Source organism: Manacus candei, unplaced genomic scaffold (assembly GCF_025592945.1).
Source record: "Manacus candei isolate 608988 ecotype Guabito, Panama unplaced genomic scaffold, ASM2559294v1 h1tg000023l, whole genome shotgun sequence".
Taxonomy (NCBI): Eukaryota; Metazoa; Chordata; class Aves; order Passeriformes; family Pipridae; genus Manacus; species Manacus candei.
In genome coordinates this window covers 19,341,157-19,366,151 of record NW_026138071.1, presented here as the reverse complement: position 1 = coordinate 19,366,151, position 24,995 = coordinate 19,341,157, and the positions used below count along the sequence as shown (strand labels likewise).

The 24,995-nt window shown below is 41.0% G+C and overlaps 2 protein-coding genes across 8 annotated transcripts in view; both read left to right on the top strand.

Moving 5' to 3' along the window:
* Positions 1 to 14,516, top strand: part of LOC127470942 (aldehyde oxidase 2-like) — a 45,715-nt gene extending 31,199 nt beyond the window's left edge. For 2 of the 6 annotated variants that reach the window (XM_051787060.1, XM_051787057.1), the window contains 10 exons: positions 375 to 602; positions 2,644 to 2,739; positions 3,597 to 3,725; positions 4,468 to 4,542; positions 4,913 to 4,965; positions 5,761 to 5,875; positions 6,896 to 6,961; positions 8,260 to 8,448; positions 10,292 to 10,459; positions 13,028 to 14,516. In XM_051787060.1, coding sequence (XP_051643020.1) covers positions 375 to 602; positions 2,644 to 2,739; positions 3,597 to 3,725; positions 4,468 to 4,542; positions 4,913 to 4,965; positions 5,761 to 5,875; positions 6,896 to 6,961; positions 8,260 to 8,448; positions 10,292 to 10,459; positions 13,028 to 13,081 — 1,173 coding nt within the window. In that variant the 3' untranslated portion in view covers positions 13,082 to 14,516. The other 4 variants (XR_007904471.1, XR_007904472.1, XM_051787059.1 and 1 more) reach the window with 4 other exon arrangements.
* An 879-nt stretch (positions 14,517 to 15,395) lies between these two features.
* Positions 15,396 to 24,787, top strand: BZW1 (basic leucine zipper and W2 domains 1). Of its 2 annotated transcripts, XM_051787110.1 has the most exons (12): positions 15,396 to 15,556; positions 15,919 to 15,992; positions 18,013 to 18,189; positions 19,778 to 19,872; positions 20,116 to 20,181; positions 20,553 to 20,688; positions 21,287 to 21,396; positions 21,514 to 21,684; positions 21,950 to 22,096; positions 22,424 to 22,562; positions 23,170 to 23,292; positions 23,552 to 24,787. In XM_051787110.1, exons 2-12 carry the CDS (start codon positions 15,929 to 15,931, stop codon positions 23,581 to 23,583), a joined length of 1,260 nt encoding a protein of 419 aa, XP_051643070.1. In that variant the 5' UTR covers positions 15,396 to 15,556; positions 15,919 to 15,928; the 3' UTR covers positions 23,584 to 24,787. The 2 variants fall into 2 exon arrangements, with proteins under 2 accessions (XP_051643070.1, XP_051643071.1); XM_051787111.1 differs by lacking the exons at positions 15,396 to 15,556; positions 15,919 to 15,992 and having other exon boundaries at positions 18,112 to 18,189; positions 19,778 to 19,783.
* The last annotated feature ends 208 nt before the right edge of the window (positions 24,788 to 24,995 follow it).

Below are 24,995 nucleotides of genomic sequence, written 5' to 3'. Positions count from 1 at the left end.
CCCTCTCCCATTTACTTGCTGTCCTTTACCACATTTCAGGAAAGCTTTCAGACACATCTCCAAGGGACAAACAGGTTTTTTAGCTTTAACTTCTGCTTTCACTGATCTTATTTAAAATTTGAGTTTACCAACCTTCTTTGCATTGAGTAGTCCTTGTAAATAATCCCACTGACACAACTTAAATTCACAGGCATTTGATGTGAGCAAAAAAATCAGGCCATTTGTGCAGTGATGGATAGGACATTATGTTTAATATAGATAAGTATTAATTATATTATTGTATCATTATGTGCCATGTCATTATATTGTATATAATATGCCAATGTATTATAAAGCAACGTTTACTTTCAGCACTGAATTTGCTTGGTGTTTAGGTTAGGGAAATAAACATGTACAAAGGAGTTAACCTAACATCCTTCAAAGAAAAGTTTGATGCAGAGAATCTGTGGAAGTGTTGGGAAGAATGTTTGGACAAATCTGACTACTACAGTCGAAAAGCAATGGTGGAAGAATTTAACACTAAAAATTATTGGAAAAAGAAAGGAATTGCCATAATTCCAATGAAGTTTTCTGTTGGATTTAATGCAACTTATTTTCATCAGGTAACCCTTTCAACACAGTGCTTTTGTGATCTAAGATCTCTACTTTTCTCTCCAAAAACAGAGGAAGTATAATCTCTACAGGCAGAAAGGAAAGGGAAAAGAATTCCAGTATGCTGGACTAGCATAAAATATTATTCCCTTAAGATATACTTTCAGGAAGAGTATTGCTCTATCTGGCCAATGTCTTTATAAATGCTTTATAAATGAGATGGGGCTTTGAGAGACCTGCTCTAGTGAAGTATGTCCCTGACCATGTTAGAGGGGGTTGGGCTAAATGATCTTCCCTTGGCTGAACTAGATGATCTTCCCTTGGGTTGAAGGTCCCTTCTAACCCAAACAATTCTATGATTCTATGAATATTCACCTCACAGAAATGTGAATTTCTGATTCCCAATGTGACATCTTTATCCAGCATAAAGTTAAGTAACTCACTATAAAATTGTGGTACCTGGAATCTTCCATAACCTAGTCCATAGTAAGAAAAATTATCACTCCTATAGTTCTGATAGTACCATTTATTTTATAGGTTAAGCTCTGCTACTGGAAATTTTTATGGGTCAAGATAGTAGTATTTCTGGGGAAACTTTTCAGTTCTGACTATTTTTTTCTTTTTAATGCAGGTCTTGAATAAAAAATTCTCTCAAATGAGTCTCAGACTAAATAAACAAACATTGTTCTTTGTTTATGAGTGCATAAAAAAGGAAATCCACATAGCCTATAAGTCAGTAGTTTATTCCATCCCTTGATTGTTTCTGCACAAGTTTGTAGATGAAGAGCTCAGGGAGAGATCAGTATATTTCATCCAACAATGTTCTCATGGTAAAGAAACATTGAATCTGGGGAACATAAACAAAAGGTTAAAAAAAGCATAAATAATAGTTATATTTCCCCAAAACCTTCAAAATAAAGCTCAGGCATTGCACTGAATTTCCAAATATCTGGATTTAAATCTTAGAGATTTATTGTTTAATCTTGCTCCTGTCAGCTAAGACTCTAACTGACAGCAGCAAAATGTCATGTGTTTGCAAACACCACAAGCTGACACCAAAGAGATCACATGACCATTATTTGTCAATGTAGAATTGGTAACAAATTAAAAGGTGTCCCCAAGGCACTGTATTTCACAACACCTCTCAGGCTCTACCGTTTGCTCTGAGTGTTGGTAGCTTGTTAAATGCCACATTGAAGCATCTCTTTACAGAATTTCTAGTTCTCTTTCATGTCCACTTATTCCTTTATAGGAGTGGATGTCTTCTGTGGGATCGATTTCTTTCATCACCATTCCTTGGAAAGTTATTTATTTCCAATTTTACCACTAATTAAAGTTCATTAATTCCATTCCAACCTGCATCTTGCATTTCTCCTGTTTAAGATAGCTACTTATTGGGAGAAGGCTGCACCAAGATACAAGGAGTGAGTCAAGTTCTAAGCCTTTCTCTTGATAGCCTAGCAAAGAGAAGGGAAGAGCAGTTGTGTCATTGCTCCATCAAAATTAGATACTAGGAACATCAGTTTATTATCATCCCCCTCTAGACACATGCAAATCCCTCTGTTTCAAAAAACCAAAAGTACAAGTCAACTACTGTTTGTTCTAAAAGAAAAGTTCTATAGCTGTTCATAGTAGGAAATACCTTACCCTCTGTTGAAAATGCCTTTGATTCCAGGTTCAAATTCTGCTCTGTCCTCCTTTTTCATCCCAGATGAAGAGGGAATAATAGCTGGGGACACATACACATTATAACTAGAGCCAGCATGTTCTTGCTTTACCCAGTTTCACAAGAAGAAAAATGTGGTTTTCCGTTATTTGAACTAATTACTGTGATCCCTGCAGAACTCCTTTGAATAAGTACTAGCTCATTTAAAGTCTGTCATGTCTTAGAACAGTGAAATTTGTTATTGTCAGACTGCTGGAGAATTTCCACTCCAGGTGAATAATATACTGATCTTGTAAATTAAATCTGTCTTTGCCTTGTTAGTTTTTTTTATACACCTTTGTTCAGTGAAGTAAGAAAATCACCAAGTTTCTGTGGCTCTTCTTTAGGCTGGAGCTCTTGTCCACATCTATATAGATGGGTCTGTGCTAATCACTCATGGTGGAATTGAACTGGGACAAGGAATTCACACTAAGATGTTACAGGTGAGTTAGTTAGTACCTGAGGGTAAAAAAAATGTAAGGAGGATAACTGAGCAAAAAGGATGAATGGCAGTAAGAACTGTAATAAGTAAAATCTATAGACATAAGAAAGATGAGTTTAATATTGAGTTGTTGCTTTTGAGTTATTGACGAAGACAAAGCTTCAGAAAAAACCCACAAGCAATAATCAAAGTGACCTTTCAAGACCTAGAAAGGAAAAAGCATCTTTGTGGTAACGTCACTGTTATCAGGATAGCTAGGGCACAGAAGGCACATGCAAAAATGACCCCAATGTTTTGTAGCAGAGAGAGTTAAAAATGCTGAAAATGTAACTTTGTTGTGTATCCAACATCAATGATAACATCACGTAGTTTTTATGCATTTCGGGTGTAAATAGTGATAAACAAAACTATGTCATTTTAGAGCTAAAATAAAGCCACTTCTTCAAAATGGGCTGCATGAACACTGGAATATTAGAACATGGTGAAAAATGATAAGGTGGGAACACAAACAAAGCCATTTCAAATGAGATAGAAAATAAGATATACAGATAAGGGAGAATGATTCATTGTTTTTTAAATTTGATTAAGTTTTCCATTTGTAACAAAAACCTTATTAGAGAGAAAAATTAGAGAAAAAACATATAGTACTACATTGTATTGTTTTATATTCTATTATTTATATAGAACTTATATATAAAATATTTGCTTTACAGAATAATCGTTAAGGAAAACAAGCATTTGTCCCTGAATTAGGTAATTTTTCTGTATGTGCAAATATATAGGGAGATGAACAGCACGATGAATTCTTGGCTGCATCTCGATTGAGACTGGGTGGCTTTTTGTTTACTCTTACTACAGATTGCCAGTCGTGAACTGAAGATACCACTGTCATATATCCACTTCTGTGAAACAAGCACAACAACTGTGCCTAATGGCAAATACACAGCAGGATCGGTCGGAACTGAAATCAATGCAAGAGCAGTGCAGGTTAGACTTGTTACCATTTTTTCATATAATTAGTGATTCTGTTGAATAGTAAATGTCCCTCTGGGGATTCAAATTTATTTTTTTGGTTTGGTTTTGTGCAGCTTGCAGTTCTTTATCTCGCAATTCCACTTGCTAATTTACTTTATATGCATAGTTTACAGCGAGGCAAATTACAGAACACTGTTAAAAAGGGTCACTTTTCTCTGCTCTACTGTATCAGATTTACAAATGTGGGTGCTGTTCTTTTTTAGATTGCTGCTAGATGAATTTATGGATCTTCACTTTATTTTGTATTTAAACACAATTTAAAGGAAAATTTAGCATAAGTTATATTTCAGGTACTGTTTTTAATAGTCAGCAATTAAATGCTTTGGGACCAATTCCACTTTCATTTATTTTATAAAATGAATTGTTCCAGCCACTGGTTTTTCCATCTAGTGTATCAAAATAGGAAGAGAGTCAAGTCCTTTATCTTCCTTTTGTTGATGGATTCAGCAATAGCCTGATACACGAATACTTCACTTACGTTATAGCAGTTGCTAATGCCAGTCTTCACAAAGTGCTGCCTTCTAGCTGGCAGATAGCAGAGTAAAGAAACTGTACGTAAATGAGCAGAATTACAGCCCTCAGAGTGAATTTGACAAACTAATTTCACCAAGAAAGAGCCTGTATTGCTTTGAAATCAGCAGACAGATTTGGGGTAGTGGGTTAGTCACTGGTATCCAGCCTTCTTTCTGCCTAGAATGCCTGTCAAATCCTTTGGAAGCGCCTGGAGCCTATTCGAAGAGACAATCCTGATGGCAAATGGGAAGACTGGGTAAATATCTCTCTCTGTTTTGTAGTGTTAAATTATGATAAACCCTGAAGTGTAGAGTGAAAGCTGACATTGTTCTGGAGGGAGAAAAGTGTCTCCCTGCATAAACTAAACTGGAAGTGAGAAAGAGTAAATAGGTGTAAAATGGTGTAAAAGCAAGTGGTACAACACAATGTTCTGGTGAATTTGGCCAACTTTAGTGGTTTTGCAATGCCCCCTGCTTCCTAAAGACATGTCCAGGGCACAAGGGAATATAAAGCTTTTACTCAGGGCTCTTTTTTTCTTTAATTTTTTTCAAGTTTCACTTTTTCTTTAAATGTGAGGAAAAGAATTTTTAATTTTCTCTCTTTAATATTGAGTATACTTTTTGCAGATCAGTGAAGCTCACAAGCAAAGCATCAATCTTTCAGCTACTGGCTATTTCAAGTAAGGAAAGACATTAATCTTTTTTAATTTCTCATCATTGGAGGTGCTACTTTGTCAGTAGGTTGTAGGAAGGATAAAACTGGCCCCATTCACCTTTCTTAAGGCCATATCAGATGCAGCACACAAACCATTAACAAGTTGCCTTGACCAGAGACTGCAGCGTTTAACAAGGAATTCTGCTCTTCAACCCATAGAGATTTTGGAAGCACTTTATATCCTTGGTTAGCTAGTTTGACAATGCTCAAAGTCTTCTCCAAGGTCAATTACAGTAAGACACAGGAAGCCCACAAGGAATTATGTTCCATGGCCATCATGATTTGCAACCCTCCTATGTGCCCAAATTATTCCACACAACGTATCAGTGGTGCTACACTCCAGATTATCTTTGACTACAGGGATCCTATGAAAATAGTTATCTTAAAGAGTTTATGTTACCAGAGAACCACAGAATGGTTTAGGTTGGAAGGAACCTAATCATCTAGTTCCAACCTCCTGCCATGGGCAGGGACACTTTCCACTAGTCCAGGTTGCTCTGAGCTCCATCCAACTTGGCTTTGATCACTTCCAGGGATGCGGAGTCCACAGAGTCTCTGGGCAAGCTGCTCCAGTGCCTCACCACCCTCACAGCAGAGAATTTCTTTCTAATATTTAGCCTAAACCTACTCTCCTTCAGTGTAAAGCTATTAACTCATATATCATGATATATGATTCTTTTAGTGATCTCAGCAGTGGGGACAAGGATAGGGAGTGGGAGGTATCTTGATCGAATTCATATAATGTTCTTACTTCCTCCAGAGGTTATCATACAAACATGAACTGGGACACACAGAAAGGCCATGCATTCCCGTATTTTCTCTTTGGAGTTGCATGTTCTGAAGTAGAAATTGACTGTTTGACAGGAGCCCACAAGGTAATGTCAAAAAACACAGTGAATTTGAAGTAGAGTTGGGTGAACTTTCCACTGTCATTACATTCCTATGACATTTTTTTCTCTTGCATTTTTTTAAATAAGAATAGAGGCATAGCCAGCAGAACAATAAATGGCTATAGTGCCCTTTACAATGTCATTTGGTCATCCTTTTCTTGCAATAGAAGCCTGATGTTAACCAGAAAAATAAGAAACACTATGATAACAGTGGAAAATAAAAAAGGTCTAATGTTTGTACCATATGTGATGACTTTAAAATTCAGTTAGACCTTCTGAACATCTCCCTGCAGGTTGGACCATATCATTAGTTACAGTCTCCTTTTAACAGTTACATTTAAAACAGGCGAAGCCACAGTCACATAACATGACCTGTTGCAAAGGGGAGTTAGTGCAGGGAGAGCTCTCAGCAGCCCTATATGGAGACCCATTCAATGTCTTCTGGTTCATGCAGAAGCATATTTGGCTGCAGAGGCTGCCAGATATCCAGTAGCCCATGTGGAGCTAGACTCCAAAATCACTGGAGTTTGTGAACCTCCTCAAACTGTACACCATACTGGGACTTAAGAGAAGCCACTGGACATCGTATAATAACAGCCCATGAGACATTCTTCCCTGTCCCCTTCTCTACATAAGGAGCTTCTGTTCAAGTGACTGTGCTTCCACACTCACAGCAAAGCACAGGAGATGACTGGACATCACTTCAAGCAATGCAGTTTCTATAGGAAAACAAGCAACAAAGCCATTCTTGAGTTCACGATCATCCTGTTACCTACAGGATGTGTGATGTGTGCATCACATTCCAAGTGTCAGACAACCACCAAAAATTGTTTTCTAAATGAAATCTCCATCTGTACAGCCTGTCTCAAGCAGCTTTCATGTTTCAGAATAAATTTGTAATATTTCTGATAACACATCTTTCATGGATGAGACTGTAGATTATTTAGGATCCCTTTGTTGTGTATTTTAACTATAACTGTGTAACACCTTTTATTTATTTAACAGAATATCAGAACTGACATTGTCATGGATGCCTGTTTCAGCATAAATCCAGCTATAGATATAGGACAGGTATGAATTTCCATAGTTTTGCTTTATATCAAATGTTACTGAAATTTCTATTTGTGCCTACATGATTCTTGTTATTGGTCAATTTAATAACTACCAAAGCCTATGAGACACTGCCCATTAACATTCAAGGATGTTAGATTGACAGATGGATTTGTTTTTATTCATAGCTATAAATAATACTAAGTTACCTTTTTTTACTTCTTATTCATCCTCTGAGAAGTGATGAGAAAAACAGGTCCAACAGACTTGGGAAATGTCCTACAGGATTAGCACCCTGAATCTCCTTATGACTTTCTTCCTGAACAATTTACTCCACCCCAGAATTACTGACTGAGGGCTAAATCTTAACCAGCTGCAGAGCAGTGTTGACTTCAGCTGTGATGCAGTGGAAAAGGCTGTTGAGATGGATCAGACCTTTCTTTAAAGGCCTATTGTATCCATTGCTGTGCATTATGGATCCAAGTACATGTATCTACAAAAACACTGAATAGTGACAAAAGTGGTGTCACTCACTAGTAGTTTGTAAATGAGAAAGTAGTGGTGAACTCAGACTGTAAACAATATTTGTTGTTTCTTTGCAGAGTCAGAGGAAATGCTCCTAAAAATGTGACCTACATTTAAAGCCTTTCTTATCCTGCTATTTATCCTATTCCACACTCATCCTCATAGATTTGCCCTTCACCTAAAATCTTGTGTTCATTTTGCACATTCATGGCCTGCCAAATCTGTCATATTAAGTTCTTTTTTAGCATTTTTATTCTATGCTCATCTTGCACCAGTGTTTACATCAACTACTGACACAGTCCAAGTGTCTACTCAGCAGTTATTCCTTCCTACATGATGTTGGTCTGTTATTTTCTCTTCATATCCAAACTATCACCTGTTTATGTCTGATATACTTATCTCAAAGAAATTTTATTGGCTATCTGCAAATCTTTTAAAGCAAATATTAGATTGAGCAGACTATATATGTCATAGTCCCTAGACAAATATCTCCTCACTGCGGTTGCTGTGGATTTGACTCAATTCTATTTGGCAATTTTGCAAAAGCAAATCAAAGGCAACTGTACTAGTTACAGTGAGATTAGCCAGGAATAAGGAAGAATAGAACTTGAGCCAATGAAAATATTTGTCAAAGTCAGATGAGGACAGCCTTGTCCTGTTTGGGTCTTTGTTGACTAATAGAAAGAAAGCCAGTTCATGTGTAATCTTACTAATTAAGTCTGATTGTATATCTGGTTTTATCTTTTAAAATAATTGAATGAAATGTAAAAGTTTACCTTTTTTTCTTTCTTCAGATTGAAGGGGCCTTTATTCAGGGGGTTGGTCTTTATACATTAGAAGAAATCCACTTTTCTCCAAAAGGAGAGCAGCTCACTCTTGGCCCAGATACATATAAGATCCCTGCTGTCTGTGACGTTCCTGAGCAGTTCCGTGTCTATTTACTGCCCAATTCACGCAACTCAATTGCCATCTATTCTTCCAAGGTAAACATGCCAAACTTACTGTTTGCAAGCACAGCAGGAGATTCTGCTGCAAAACCATGACTGTAGTGTATGGTATGCTTTGCATTTATTTTTTTTGGGGGGGGGGGGGCAGTTTCAGCTATGGAGCAAATTGGACTTAAATGGTAAACACTAGTGTTCTCAATTTTTGGACTAATTTTCTTCCTATGATTTATTAGTATTACAGTAGCACTTAGAAACCCTAATCAAAATTGAAACTTTTATGTAAAAGAACACAAAACTGTTGTGCTATAAATCAAAAGTGAAAAGTCCATCTTGAAGAGCTTTAATTGCCTAAAGAGGAGTACGGACGGAAAAAAGGAAATATTGTTATAATTTTTAAAGGCAGAGAAGTGATGAGATAAGAGATTAAGTAACTTTCTAGAATCTCACAGGAAACCTGTGATAGGTATGGGAACAGAGCCCAGTTTTTCTATCAGCCATGGCAGAGCACCATTCTTTCTGTCCTAAGGGTACCTCAACCTCTCAGGAGGTACACAGTACTAGGACTGAGCACTGTTCATAGACTCAAAATAAAAGCAAAAAAAAAGGCACCTCAGAATAAAAGGAGAACTAAAGGTAGGTGTAGACCTCGGGATACTAAAAGATAGGAATGCCCATAAGTCCAGCCATGAATCTAGAGCAGGTATAAGAAAGTGCCATGATTTAACCCCAGCAGGGAGCTAAGCCCCACAGAGCTGTTCACTCACTTGCCCCCCATGGGATGGGGGAGAGAATCAGAAGGGTAAAAGTGAGAAAACTCACGGCTTGAGATAAAGATAGTTTAAAAGATAAAGCAAAAGCTGCACACACAAGCAAAGTGAGATAAGGAATGGAATTCATTCACTGTTTCCATCAGCAGGAAGACATTAATCACCACGAAAGCTGGGCTTCATCACCTGTAATGGTGACTTGGGAAGACAAACACTAGAACTTTGAATGTCTCCCCCCCTTCTTCTTCCCTCATGTACGCTGAACATGAGGCCATATGGTATATTCCATACCATATTCCATGACTCTGGTCAGTTTGAGACAGCTGTCCTGGCTGTGTCCCCTCCCAGTTTCTTGTGCCCCTTAGCATCCTTGCCTGTGGGGTGGGGTAAGAGGCAGCAAAGACCTTGACTCAGTGTAAGCCCTGCTCAGCAGTAACTAAACATCCCTGTGTTATCAGCACTGTTTTCAGCACAAATCCAAAACACAGCCTCATACTGGCTACTGTGAGGAAAGTTAACTCTACCCCAGCCAAAACCAGTACACCAAGGAACTGAAATTTCCAGAAGTAAGTCTGCTTCATATTCTTATGGCCTTACATGGCATAAATGAGTAAAAAAACTCTTCCCCATGAAGAAAACAGACAGAGACTAAGGGCATAATTCTTGTCAAAATTAGACAGCACGAACTTTATCCATGCAAGAGGGGCTAAGAGGACAGTGGGGGGGAGCAGTCTTTCTTCCTCTGTTTCATCATGAAGAATTAATTCCACTTGGACATAGAAAAGCTAGTCTTTGTGAGAAGTCATGAGTTATTTCATAGCTTTTTAACATCAGCACTGAAGTCCCAGCAGGAAGGTTTTTTGATACTGTAGCTTTATTGTGAATTTTAAAATTATCTCCACCAGCCAAATTCTGATCCTTGATGGTTTTCTGATTTAAAAGTTCTCAGAGATCCAAGGAAAATTGTTGAATCCAAATATGCTGGACATGATCAAATACTGACCTGCTGTGATTCAGTATATTTCAGATAAATACAGCAGAAATGTGCTGATTTAACTCTCTGCTGGCAGTTTCTAAAGCCAGTCTCTCCAGCTGCCTCTCTCCTCTACCAGGGCATGGGCGAGGCTGGATTATTCTTGGGCAGCTCCGTGTTCTTTGCAATACGAGATGCAGTGGCTGCTACACGGAAAGAAAGAGGATTGTCCCTGGACTTCACACTGAACAGCCCCTTGACTGTTGAGCGGATTCGCATGGCCTGTGGTGATGTCTTTACTGAGATGGTAAGGTTATTTTCATTCCTTTCCTGAGCTGGCCAACTCCTTAATTCTCCTTCACCTGAATGGGCTGTGCACCTAGATGAATCAGTGAGCCATATCTCTTTTCTTCAACATTTAGCAGAGCTTTGCACTTTATTTTATCAGTGGCACCTTGTTCAGCCATGTTGACAGAGTAACATGAACTGACAGTCCAGAACTGGAGGAACCTGTACTGTTTCCTCAGTGGTAATGTTTCAATTTATTTATCTCCTTTAAACTAAAAGCCTTGAAAGTCCTTTTCAGATTATAGTTTGACTTTGTCTTAGCGTCACTTTATTTGCATTAGAAACTATGACTATGTCTAAACACAGAGTGCTAGACATGCTCCATCACTTGCCCTTTGCTCCTGGTCTAGACTGATTCCACTTTGAACCATGTAACCCAGTTTCCTTTTTTTCTTCCTGGAAAACAAGGTAGATGGAAATATGGGCTGATGTGCATCCAAGTCTTGTCACAACATGGAGTGAAAACACAGGCTGGGTAAACAGGAGCACTCCCAAATAAAACATTTTTGATTTATGTTTACATGTGAGCATCACCACTGACAGAGGCATCCACAGAATCTAGGGGTGCAAATTTAAGATATTCACTGTAATGGGCTAAACTATCTGGGTCCCCGTTACTTCATATAAGCTCATTTTCTGTGTCGTGATATGAGAAGTATTCCTAGAACTGCTTGAGTGAACACACCCTTGATTTTTATAAAAAAAGCAGAGGCCAGCAATGATCCTTCCCATAATACAACCCATGTCCAAGGCTGGCTTCATGACAGCCCTCCACATAGACCTTCAGGCCGTGCTATATCGTCTTTGTTTTCTAGAATGAAGAGAGATACTCAGCAGCCACTGAAATGATCAGGCTAAGAAGGACAATGGATTTTAGATACCCCAACCTTCTTTTTTTTGACAAACATGCAACATGTCTCTTTTCTGCCTATCTCAGACACTGTAATTACTTTGTAGGTATAATGTGTAGGTTTGAGAATGGTACAGTTCCCCACTCTTGAAGTGCGATACAGTACCAGCTCTGGCTGTTTTTGACATTCTATTGTCTTCTAAGATCTTCCCTCTCACAGATGGAACAGGTAATGCACAACTGGTGCACTATGCCCTTTTACTGAAATTTCCCCCACAGTCACTGAAGTTATTTTTATAGCCACCCGTGTGCTTTGCCTCTGCTTTCTTCAAAATGAGGATGGCAAGAAAATGCACCCTCACCCTTGCAGTTCTCTGTGTCTTTCTTTCCACAGTAATGTCTCAATCTGATCTTCCTATATCTTGCACTTCCCTCACAAGGGGTTGGCAGTAGGACAGAGCAGTAGACTGCTGGACAGTACTTATTTTTGTAGGACTCTGAGGCAGGAGCCAACTTCCCTCCCCATATCTGCCCTAGCCAACAGTGATCACACAAGAGTTTCTTCAGAAAGGTGGGCAAGATGAGAAATATGACATTGTTTTCTGATGAAAGCTTTAGCCACTTCACAGGTTTTCCAATGCACTCATCCTTTTGGCACTGTAAAAGCAGATATCTGAAATTGCTTAATACATTGTCACTTACCCAAATTTCTGTTTATTTATAAGTTGAAGAGAAAAATCAAAAAGGGGAATAAAAAATCAAAGTAGTAAAGCACAGGAGCAATTACGAAATAGATAAACAGCACGGGTTTACCAGTCATTTTCCCTTCAGTGCATATCCAGTCAGAAAGCAAACTAAACAAACGCTTCAGGAGCCTGGAAAATAGGAAACATCCGATCAAACTGTGACAAGGTCCATTAATTAAAGCTTTAAACTTAAAAAGCCTCACGTAGCCGAATTTGAACAACTCTATTGTACCCTAGACTGAAAATTTCTCTATGAAGAGAGACACAGTTTGGGTCAGGCAGACCTGCAGGCCCCACTCTTCCAGTGGCAGCCAGCTAGAGACTCCCTGACCTCAACCTCCCTGGAGGCTGGGGCTGTGAATTCCACATCCATCCACTTCTGCTTCCTCCTGTGCAGGATATCCAGCAAAGTGTTTCACAGTGATAGAACTTCTCCTATTCATAGAAGTTATAACCAGGATTAAGAACCTTTGTGGGCTAAGTGCTGTGCAAACACTTGGGAAAAACTCAGAATTTAAATAATGGTGAAGTTGTTATCCAGTCATCAAGAGGTGATGTTCTGTCTCCAGGAATGCCCTCAGAAATGTAGGATTTCTTTGCAAACACCATGGCCTCCATGATTCAAGCAGTATCATTAAACCATATTGCATAATGGAACCTCGTATGTCAGTTCCTCTAATCTGAGCCTTTCAGGCTGTGAGCTCACCTCTGCTATGGAAATATGAGCTTAATTACCTGTTCAATTACCAGAATGCCACTGTTAACTAGAAGTAAGTTGGTTGATTTCACAACCTTTTATAACACGGGAGAATGGAGTTTTGTGCATGCAGGGACATTTACATGGCTGATAAGGAACATGCATTTGTGAATTACAGTAAGTTCTTTTTTCCCCTTAGCAAAATGATGTTGTTTTCTTTATATTTTATTTCAGATTCCAAAAGACAAATCTGGAACCTATAAGCCATGGGCCATCGATATAGCTTAGTACTGCTTTCCTAAGAATCAACCAACCAGGTGATTCCTTCAGCCACTTACTGATCAAAAGCATTCATGCAAGAAAGAACTGTAACACTTACATGCACACATGCATACATATATATATCACACCATCTTTGCAGAACAAGATATAAGCACCAGTTCTATTGTAAGTCTCTAAGTAAAAGACCTCTCATTAATGTGTTTCATGCTACACTGGAGTAGTTGGGGAGTTAACTCAAGAACTTCAAAGCATTTGCATGAGACTGAAAATATCTGCAGTGAAGAGCAGATCACAAATAGTACCATTTTGTCACTTCTACATCCAGTTTGAGAGTCACAGCTGTTGTTATCTATTTTTTCTGTTTTTCTAACATATGAAAATCCCAAAGATCAGAATTAGACAATGTACAAATTAGTGATGGGCAATGTATCAATATTTCAGTAAAAGAGATATTCTGAAAGTACATACTACCAAATATTTCTAGACACTGATATATTATTACCACTACAGTAACCACAGTAATACACCAGTAAAGCTTCTTTGCTTCCTGGCAGCCTACCTCAAGCCTGCTCCTTACCACCAGATCTCTTTGAACCACTATCAACTTTGACCTCTCCTAGAGCTGGAATATAATCACTGCTATTCACTCACTGCCTCGTCATCACTTGTTCCTCTTCTCAATATTCGACTTTGATATTTAATAGTTCAAAGCAATAAAATTTACAGTAAGAACACATTTAACAACGTCATTGTGTACCCAAAACACTAGCATAAGAAATAACTCTGGAGATGCTTAACGGGTATTTCATTAGTTCAGATCCTCATTAAATAGACAGAAATTTAGACTATTTTCATTTATTTTAAGGGTGAGGCTTAAATTAACCCAGTATAGAAGAGAGTGCAACCTGCACACACCCTCAAATAAGTCATGTTTAATTTAAATCTGTAGAGATACAACAAGATTTTATTCCTTTACATGTAAATTAATATTGCAAGTAATAAGGAAATTTCTAGCTTATGTGGGTGAAGTTTTCCTGATCATTTCTCTTGGTAAATGGTGAGAAACTACAGCTAATGGGAAAAGCTCAACTGGTAATAGACTTTGCAGTTCTGTAATATCAAAGACTTCGGGAAGCTGACAGCAAGGAACTATTATGTCTTTTTGTTCCTTTCCGTAAAATGCAATTTTAATAATTTCTGATTTATCTTCTTTGCTTTTTACTTAATTGTGATTCAGACAAATCCTCTCAGTTTAGAATGAGTACCAAAGTAATCAGGGTCTTGGGTTTAAAATGAATGGACAAATATTTGCAAATATTAAGGTGAAAATCCTTCCTCTGAAACTCCCTTAGGGTATTTTTGAATGTAGTATTTTGGGGATTTCATCGGGCTGTTAACTGGAACCTGTAAAAATGTTTCTTGAATAAAAGCAAACTTGTAAGGCTGTCCTGCTATTTCATGACACTGGGATCTATAACCAATACCGTTTCAAGAAAGCAGTAGTAACAAAAACGGTATGAGGTGAAATCTGGCTCCTACTGACAATAAGAATGACCCCACTTTCCACTCCTGGTAACTGGTCATTGCAAGAGCTTTAGTCACAGGAATATTATCCTTTACTTCTGGTGGAGATTTGCTGCTGTGTGAGGTCTAGAAGGAAGCTTGTGATCTCTACGTTAGTTTAGTGGTTTGGCCTTTTGGGGAGCAAAGAACTGAGTTGCATCTCCTGTCCTACACCAGCACGGACAGTATGCTGGTTTTGTCTCCAGTTGGTCGGCAAGTTTGGCAGCATGTTTTTTAGAAAGTACTTACAGGCCCTTTACTAACACACTGGGTTTGTTTATGCTGTTTGCTAATGGACACAGACTGCCCCACAGCCTGAAGGTAGAATGAGACCTGTTATCATGATTGCTAGTGGAAGACCCTGTGTTAACGGCAGTAGAGAAGGCCTGTGCTTCTGGAACTCAAGGACTTTGTTGTGTGTCAGATGTGAGCAGCTTTTAACTGGTAATCCTGTCTGCACAGACTACTATATGTCAAGTGTTCATATGACGATGTTATCATCAGGATGGGAGGAACGAGGCGATTATTAAAACTGTAACAGCAAATCCAGGATAAAATAGCACAGCAGACCCGGCATTAATGCCCAGTGCCCCGCAGGACTCGGTGTTCCCCTGGCGCTCCTTGTGTGCCCACACTCTCCTAGGAGGCGCTCCCTCCGGACCAGGCTCGGACCCGCAAGCCCCGCGGGTCCCCCCTTGCGGCCGGAGGACGGCCAGGGCAGGGCGGGAGCCGGGACCGATCCCCGCCCTTTTTCCCTCCATGCTCTCCGGCGGGGCGGGGCGGAGCGCGGCCCTTCCCTCTTCCTCTGGCGTCGGTTCCGTTCGCACAGCTCTCTCTCCGCTGCCGCCGCTCCTCGCCGCCGCTCTCGCCCGTCTGCGCTCCGGGCCGCTCGGGCGTTTTCTCTCTGCCTTAAAGTCGGTGAGCACACGGCCGCGGGCGGGGGGCGGCCGGCGGGGCCGGCTGGGGCAGCCCGGGCCGGGAGGGCCGCGCTGCGCTGCGCTCGGGTGGAGGCGGGGGGGGATCGGTCCCTCTCCGTCCGCCCCCGCACGGGCACCGGGAGCGCGGCGGCGACAGGGACCCTCCCGGCGGGCTCCGTGCGGCGGGGGCGGGGGGCAGAGGCCCCGCGGCGGGCCCGGCTCCGCCCCGCGCCGCCCCCGCCCGGAGCCCGGTGCGTGCCGGGAGCCGGCGCCGCCCGCACCGCCCAGCGCCGCGGGGCCGGCGGCCAGGAGCGGCACGGCCCCTTCGCCAGTGCCCTGAGGGGTGTCTCTGTTTCCTTGCAGGGTGTCTTTTATGAATAATCAAAAGCCGCAGAAGCCGACACTATCGGGCCAGCGTTTTAAAACCAGAAAGAGAGGTGAGTTCTTGCCCCGTGCCCGCTGCCAGGACCGGCTGCCGGCGCCGTGCGGTCGGTAAAACATCAGTTTGTGTCCGCAAACAAACCAGTGCCTTTATGCTCTTCTCAAAACTCCCTTAAGTGAGAGCATGCCAAATGCAGAGTCTGGAGGCCGACTCTGGGTGCTGCAGCGTTCTCTGCACTAATCAAACATATTTGGCAGTAAGAGTTGTCGCCGAATTTACTGTGATAAGCTTGGCTTAGGAGACGGTCATTCTGGAACCGTGTGAAGTGTGTTTAGCCTGAAAGCAGAAGTATCTGATAACCCGGAATTACAGGGGAGCTCCAGCACAGGCTTTTGCAGGTTGATACATGCATCGAAGGAGCATCTAACATAATAAGGATTTCAGTCCTAGCCACTGGATAAAAGTTACATTGTCCCCTTAATGTTATAAGAATACCTAATTTAAAAAAACTGACAGAAAAAACCCACGACAAAATCACACAAACAGACCCACTCCCCAGCGAACATCCAAAAAAAGCCCAAGGTGTGGGATGTGCAAATGCCTGTCTCTGTAGGAGCACAGTTACTTCCATATGAAGAGTTAATGACTGAAGAGGTGCGATGAATAACTTAGTATTTTGGTGGGGGTTTTTTTAAACCCATAGAGGAAGTGGGTGCAGCTCTTAGAGTTCCTGTTCAATACTGTTTTACTAGCAGTGTTCCAGCTCAGACAGGCAGCTTTAAGGATTCTGCACGTATAGAAGTATGCTTTGATTTACAGAACCTGTTTTAATGTCAAAGCCCCTTGAGAAATTCTTGAGTTCAATCTAGTCTGTCCAGCAGAGGAAATGCTAGTGGCCTGGCTTTTAGTCTCTTTTTAAACATTTAACCACAGTTTGTTTTCAAGCAACTGCTGGAACAATGGGCTTTGTGGATTTGTCCTGGAAGATAACTGATCCAGTATTTCCAGACTTCCACCCAGCTGTTACCAGTGTGTGGGTACTTACATGGACACCAGGACACCAGTATGCCAGCTAGGTTGCTAACCCACCAGAAGTGGCTAAGCTGTTGTAGACAGCACTCAAAATAAGATATACAGCTGAGTTCTGTATCTTTGGAAGCTTCTCATCGCATGGTTTGCATAATCTAAGGACAAATAGAGATGAGCAAAATTAAAGACTACTTCTGTTTAAGGTTTTCTGTTAGTTACATGGATGGATTTGTTGCATTTTGACTACGCCCTACCTGTAGTGAAAACAAGGCAATGATCAGTGGATGTATCTCAGATATGAAGAAGTAGGTGTTCTGCTTTAACAACAACAAAGGATGCTAAATAGATATGCAGTTATAGCCCATTAAGTTAGCTCATATGTCTACATTTCCCCCAGGCACTTGAGAAACAGCAATTACTTCAGACTTATTTAATTCCATATTAAAAGGAGGGGATGGTCTTCATAGCTGAAAAGTGAACACTGTCAAATGACTCTAACTTCAGCTTGTCAGTCAGAGTATTTCTTCCAAAACAGTGAGAGGCCCAAAGAGCTGAAATGAAACATAGTAATGGAGTCAAATGTACAAAACAATAGGGACATGTATTAAGAATTGCCTTCCAGCATGAGCTAACTCACCTGTTTTGGAGGAAAGAGTGATCTAACATGTCAATGGGGGTATAAGAATCAAACTGAGAAGTCAGGTAAGCTTTATTAGAGTCAAGTAATGATCATTGTGAACAACTGTTCTGAAAATATGGTAAGAATTCAATTAGAAGTAACTAAGCAATGTTCTAGCTTTTGGTACCCTCTCTCCCAGCCTTGACTGAACAGGGGAGTGAAAGCAGCAAGACTCCTCACTGCTGTATTGGCCACTGAAATTCATTTCAGGCTATGCTATTAAGTCACTATTTGTGCTACTTAATACAGCTGTCTAGTTTGTCAGTGCAAATTTGGTTTAGTTTGTTTGTTTTTTTTAATAAGACTGAAATAACAAAAACCAAAAAACAGTGTACAGAAATTTTATTTCAACACTTTCTCTTTACAGATGAAAAAGAGAGGTTTGACCCTACTCAGTTCCAGGACTGTATTATTCAAGGTTTAAGTGAAACTGGCACTGACTTGGAGGCAGTAGCAAAGTTTCTTGATGCTTCTGGTGCAAAACTTGACTATCGCCGCTATGCAGAAACACTTTTTGACATCCTGGTGGCTGGTGGAATGCTGGGTAAGTCCTTTTGATTTGGCTGCTGTCAGCTTTATTCACGTGACTCTGCAAAAGCTCAATTTTCTTTCAGTGTAAAAACTCTGCTAAAGAGCCCATTCAGTGTGTGGAACAGGGTTTAAGTTATCTGTGGTAAACTATATGACCGTCTTGGTGACTAAGCAATTACTGTAGAAATGCTCTGTATACCTTCCTGCAGTTTTACTTGAGTCTGTTTGCGTTCTTCAAAGTGTAGATTGTACAAATTTGGCTTAAAAAAAGATATTGGATTGTTTGGCATTTTTTGTTGGTTGATTGTGTGTTTGGTTGTTTTTTGTTGGTTTGTTTTTTGGTTTTTTTTTACCAGGTGTAGGTCATTTCTGATGGTGTGAGGTGGATGAATGCTTGTTTCAGGTGTGTGCTCTGTGGTCACAAGACCAGTGGAGTTGCCCTGAATGATTCTGACATTATCCTGTGCTTTGTGCATCCTGCCCTCTTATTTTGGAAAGGAAACTTGTTTACAGAAGAATCTGAAGTGCTCTTAGAAATGCTATTACAAATAATTTGTTGTTGACAGTGGGTTATGAGCTCTAGCAGACATCAGGGAGTGAGAAATGAGAGGGTGGTTGAGTCAGCAGAAAATACAGGGAACTGAGGAAGTGAAATGTGATGATGAAAAGTCTTATAAACTCATGTACACGTGTGTAAAGAGCAAAGAGGAACAGCTGCTCACCTAACAGGTTGTAATTGTTATGATATGTGGGTTTACATTTAAGAGTCTTAACCAGTACATATTGTATGAGGAAGTGTTTCTTCTAGGAATAAGGCTGAGAGGGAAGGGAAGAAGGCATTGCTGCGTTACTGGTAATATGGGGTCCTTTACTCAAGTCCCTCTCTGTAACACATAGCTAAGTAGACTGACTTTGATCTTCAGTCAGATGAGGCCAGAATAAAAACTGACATCCTGTTGCCTGACCACCTTTTAATATTACTGTTAATACTCATCTCTGTTTTTAAAGCCATGTATCTGGCTAATAACATAAGGATCTCCATTGTATGTAAGATGGCATAGAAATCCATGATGAGGTGTTCTGGCAGTGAAGCTGGTGACCTGAATGCACTTTCATTAGTGAAGCAGCCTAAAAAAACCCCAAGTTTCAAACTCATCTCTGGGGCACTGAATTTTGAACGTGCATCTCTACATGTTTCAATCTCCTATTGTGACTTACTGTGTCATGTAAAAGGCACTTACAAAGCACTATTGCTGCAGACACTAGAGACACTTGCTATGATTAAGCAGTTTCAGTGGTTCCCTTTAAGAGAAGAGACACATGGCCATGTTAACTTAGTCACGTGTAAACAAGATGTTTTGCCAATCCACTTAGCAGTAGGGGTCCAGAATATTTAAATATTCAGATCTGAGGTACTGATTTTAAAGTTCCACTGCAGCAGTGGAACAGATGGAAATGTAGGGATATCTTCAGTGGCCAGGTCATTCAGCATCACAAAAGGACAATGTGTTGCATGTTTTGGGAATTGGAGTTCTTACTGTGGAGACTACTCAGTACTCTCCCTGGGCAGTAACACTACTAATGCTGAAATCCTCCTCCAGCCCCAGGTGGTACCTTGGCAGACGACATGACACGCACAAACGTCTGTGTATTTGCAGCACAGGAAGACCTAGAAACCATGCAAGCATTTGCTCAGGTTAGTTCTGAAATGAGTACAATTTAACTTAAAACTGTTTAGTGGTCAAAAATGAAGTGTTTGGGTAGTTGAAGGTTTGGGTAAGAATAATATGTGGCTTTAAGAAGCATACTAGAAGTGGTAAGAGTAGCAGTGTTCTAAAAGTTTTCTGTAGAGTTCAGACCCACTTTACTGAACTTGGTTTTTTAAAATTGTAATTGAATGATAGTTTAGAGCAAAAAATAATATGATCTGTCTTTTTAGGTTTTTAACAAGCTCATCAGGCGTTACAAGTACCTGGAGAAAGGCTTTGAGGATGAAGTCAAAAAGGTACGGAGTGGGTGTTTGTCATGGTTTGAGAGCCCTAAAATCCAATTCCCTAGTCCAAGGGAATTGGACTCCATGTCTCCAAGAAGGCCTAGAGTGAAACCATCACAGTGTTTATCAGCAGACAAATAAACCTTCAAATTTTGCTAGTTAATCACTGTAGAAGAGTTACAGCATAAAGTGGATTATTAAAATACAACACTTCTAAGTTTCTAATAAAAGAACAGCAAACTGCTGTCACTAGTGGAGAAGACTGCCAGTGTTTCTGCTAATTGAACAGTTTGACTGAAACAAAAATGTTTAACACAGAGTGTCCAAAGTTTAGTGAGAGATGATAGTTTTAGGGCAACTCTTCTTCTTACTTTCTCTTGCAGTTGCTGCTGTTCCTGAAAGGGTTCTCAGAATCTGAGCGGAACAAACTGGCCATGCTGACGGGTATTCTGCTGGCCAATGGGACACTGAATGCATCGATTCTCAACAGTCTTTACAATGAGAACTTGGTTAAAGAAGGTAAGTGTTGCCCAACTCCTCCTTCAGGGGAAGATGGTGGGGGACAGAACCATGACAAGTAGGTGGGTATTACAAAGGCAATACTCCTTGCAGCTCTCTAGCTTCATCTGGTGATAGATTAACTACAGGATTAGCAAAGGTAAATGTGCTGCCCCACAACCTGGAAGGTCTTGCTAAGACTTCAGAAAATGAGTTTTTTCAGAAAGCTTGTGTGTAGGACTTGCCTGCATGACACTGGGGGCTGCCGTCACTAGTGTTACCCAGCGAAGCAGTATTGTATTTTGGAGAGGGACCTTTCAGCATGCAAAAGGTGTGTCATATCTTTAGGTTTCTTCCTAAATTGTAGCAAGGAGAGTCAAGTTTAGTATAGGAACACTTCATGTCCCTGAATGGTAAGAGAAGTCCAGTGTGCTGGAGGCTGCAGTATCCTCAGGCAGGGAGGGGTTCTGCAGACAGTGCTAGGGTTGTTGGGAGCACAGCTGCTGCTGCTCTGAGCAGGGGTCTGACAGACCAGGTGCCCTGAACTCGGGCCTTATGATTCCCTTTGGTTTTTGTTTTTAGTACTGTCACTAAAAACAGTACTATTCTTATTGCACAGGTGTTTCTGCAGCTTTTGCAGTCAAGCTGTTCAAATCATGGATAAATGAGAAAGATATTAATGCAGTGGCTGTCAGTCTTCGCAAAGTAAACATGGATAATAGACTGATGGTGAGTACCACTGAAATTACTCTCCTACTGCTTAAGCCAGTTTAGTAAAATAGAATTTGCCAGCAAGGTACTCAACACACATTTCTTTCACAAAAAAGTCATAAACTTTGTTTTCAGGAACTCTTCCCAGCCAACAAACAAAGTGTTGAACACTTCTCTAAGTACTTCACTGAAGCAGGACTAAAAGAACTTTCTGAGTATGTTCGGAACCAGCAATCCATAGGAGCTCGGAAGGAGCTGCAGAAAGAACTGCAGGAGCAGATGTCGCGGGGAGATCCCTTCAAGGATGTAAGTATTTGTCTGGAGATGAGGTGGAGGTGCTTTCTGTGTGTGTGTCTGTCTCTCATACTGAACTTAGCTCTCGCCAGGAATTAAAATTAGGACCAGGGGATTTTGGCATTAGCTTTGTACCCTTTCTTTAATGTCCTGAATTCTGCTGTATGATGAAGGAGGTTGTGTGTGGTTCTGAAACCTGGGTTACCTTCAGAACAGAAGTTTTAATTTAGCTTAGTGCCATATGTGGTCTTTGTGCTGACTCTTACTTAACTGGCAGATCATCTTGTATGTGAAGGAGGAGATGAAGAAAAACAACATCTCAGAACAGACTGTGGTAGCCATAATCTGGTCAAGCGTAATGAGCACGGTGGAATGGAACAAAAAGGAGGAGCTGGTAGCAGAGCAAGCCATTAAGCATTTGAAGGTATTGTAACTTCACTATGGACTTCTGCACCCCTTGGGTAGGGCTTGTGCTTCCTTCTGTCTCGAGCTCCCTTTCAAGTGTTAAAGCCTTGTAACAACCCTGCTAATGCAGAGACAGCATTAGATGGGGAATTCTTTCTCTTGTAGTGCAGAGTATTACAGGCCAGGTTCCTGGGGCAGAGCCAGCATGGCTGCTGCAGGAGCACTCTGGGGTGGGGCAGTGGTTGCAAATTTCATAAGCAGTGGCTGATGGAGACTGTGAAACCAGCCTAGTCAGGCGGTACACGTGGAGTGTTCTGCGTGTGCCAATTTGTTGTTCTTGTTACAGCAATACAGCCCTCTACTTGCTGCCTTCACCACCCAAGGTCAGTCAGAGCTGACTCTTCTGTTGAAGATTCAGGAGTATTGTTATGACAACATTCACTTCATGAAGGCCTTCCAGAAAATAGTGGTGCTCTTCTATAAAGGTAACTTCTGCGGGGTTGTAGTTTTGGAGTTTTGGGGGGGTTTTGAGGGGTTGTTTTGGTTGATTGGGTGTTTTGGAACTTCTGAAGCAGAATGCTTCAGTCCTAGTAAGTCCTTTAGGGAAGATTGATTGTGAACAGCCATAGATGGAGACCACCACCATGTTCTGGGGTGTTGTAGGCTCTCTTTTTAATGTCTGATAAAAGGTGTTACTAAAAAACATGCTGTGCAGCTGTGGAGACTTTTTAAACTGAAGATTATATCGTACCATTTTAAAAACAGCTAAACACTTCCTGTGGTGTGCTTTTGACTTTAAAGAATTTGTATCTGTTCTTAGCTTTTAACTGAAATCCTTAGAGTGTGTGCCATCTCAAATAACTCTGAAATACCTCAGACTGTTAGTGGGAGCAAAAGTGCAGCTCCTAGATGCAGTACTCAGGAAAATCCCAGCAGCCAATCCAAAATGCACAGCTCTAAGAATTTTAAAAGAGGAGCCTCTCCTAGAGCAGGTCTGTCCAGCTGTACCCACAGAAGGAGCATGTGATGCTTCTAGGGAGGGAAGCAAAGGCTGCCAGTCGGGGGTTCTCACTGCTCTTGCACATCTTACAGCTGAAGTTCTGAGTGAAGAACCCATCTTGAAGTGGTACAAAGATGCACATCTTGCTAAAGGAAAGAGTGTTTTTCTGGAGCAGATGAAAAAGTTTGTTGAATGGCTCAAGAATGCTGAAGAAGGTGAGCAGCAGCTTAGCCCACAAGTGGAGCTTGTTCATTTTGGGAACCCTGGTGCAATAACACTGTGTGGCCAAGGGTGGGGATGTTAAATTGCCTCTCTAAGACAAGAGTGTCCCCTACCCTCGTACTGGCTAGAAAAGCTTGCCTGTGAAATCCATGTGGATCCAACAGCAGCTTTTCTGCAGGATGCAGGGCAGCAGTGAGCTCGGGGCTGGGGCTGACCTGTGGGCAGGCTGCTGACAAGGTGTCTCTGTTGCAGAGTCGGAGTCTGAAGCTGAAGAAGGTGACTGACCTGAGAAACTCTGTCCTCAGTAAAGCAAACAGGAGCTGTAGATAAGTGTCATGTCTCATGTGTCCTTCTGATTCTTACATCCTACCTCCCTGTATCAAGCATGATATAAGGGCTCTCATGGCAATTTATTTTAACTGTTTTCTATAGTTATTGAAATACTGGATTTAGTTTTTAAAACCATGTTCAAGTAGCTTACTGGAGCTGTTATAGATTTGACTCTAACCTGCATCTGTCCTTTCAGTTACCTTCTACCTCCTGTATTTTCTACTGTAATACTGTCATTTAAAGCCTTCCACAGTGAAATCCACCTTACCCCTTGGAATTTCTATCTGTATTGGAGTAGATGTGATATGGTGAATGAGACGGGGCAGTTCTGCTTGCAGATTAAACTGTAAGAAGTCTCCAAGTGAATCAACCATGGCTTGTGTGGCACTGCAGTCTGTAACACTTACTCCAAATAGCCCCTTTCATCAGTGGCTGTCCATGTCCCCAAGTACTTTGTCATCCCTTTACTAGACTTCCAGCATAAAGCAATCCTCTATTCCAACTGCAGGGTGAGGTGGGTGCCCCACTCCTGCAAGCTATTGGAGAGAAGCTGTTGTGGTGGCAGTGACTGCTAACTTTGTAGGACATGAAGAGTGGCACCTCTGAGCCTGCTGGCTGTCACAGCTGGTGGCCTGTGTTCCTGAGGGGCTGTCAGGCGCCCCTGCAGCTGAGCATCAGTTCTGGGGGCGCCTTTCCCCTTCCCTCATGGAAGTACAAGCAGTGCTGTCCCATATACAGCTTTCTCGAGCTGGGCTATGCTGCTGGCTGGGGGGAGGGGGGCAGCTTCTTTGTGCTGCTGTGTACATGCATGGCTGCTGGAAGCTAAGACAGCCAAAACTCCACCCCTCGAAGTTTCAAGATTCTTTTATGCTGGCAGTTGACATGCTAAATCAAACTGCTTATCTGCTCCCTGAAACTTTACTTCCTAATGGAAATTCTCAGGACAGTTCAATTCAGAAAGCTTGGGTCAAAGAGTGAAGTCTATACTGTTGTAAGCTAAGTGAGCATTAACTGAAATACTGGTAACCAGAGTACACCTAATAAAATAATGAAAAAATTGGTCATCACAATGCAATCTGTTCAATACTACAGTGATCTTCCTTACTTTGTAACTTTTTTTTTAAAGCAAATAAAGGCCATCCTTACACTTAATGTCAAGGGATATCTCTGCTCCTTATCCAAAAAGAAAGCAACAGTGACACTAAAGGGTAAAAAGCAGGTCTTCTGCTATTTCAAGGACCATTGAATAAAACATAATTAAAATAATACTTCCTTGTGTTAGGGTGCTCTTTTCCATATGTTAAAAGTGCCAGTGTTCCACAAGTTCGATTTAATGAGAAAACATAACCAGGTTCATCAATATACT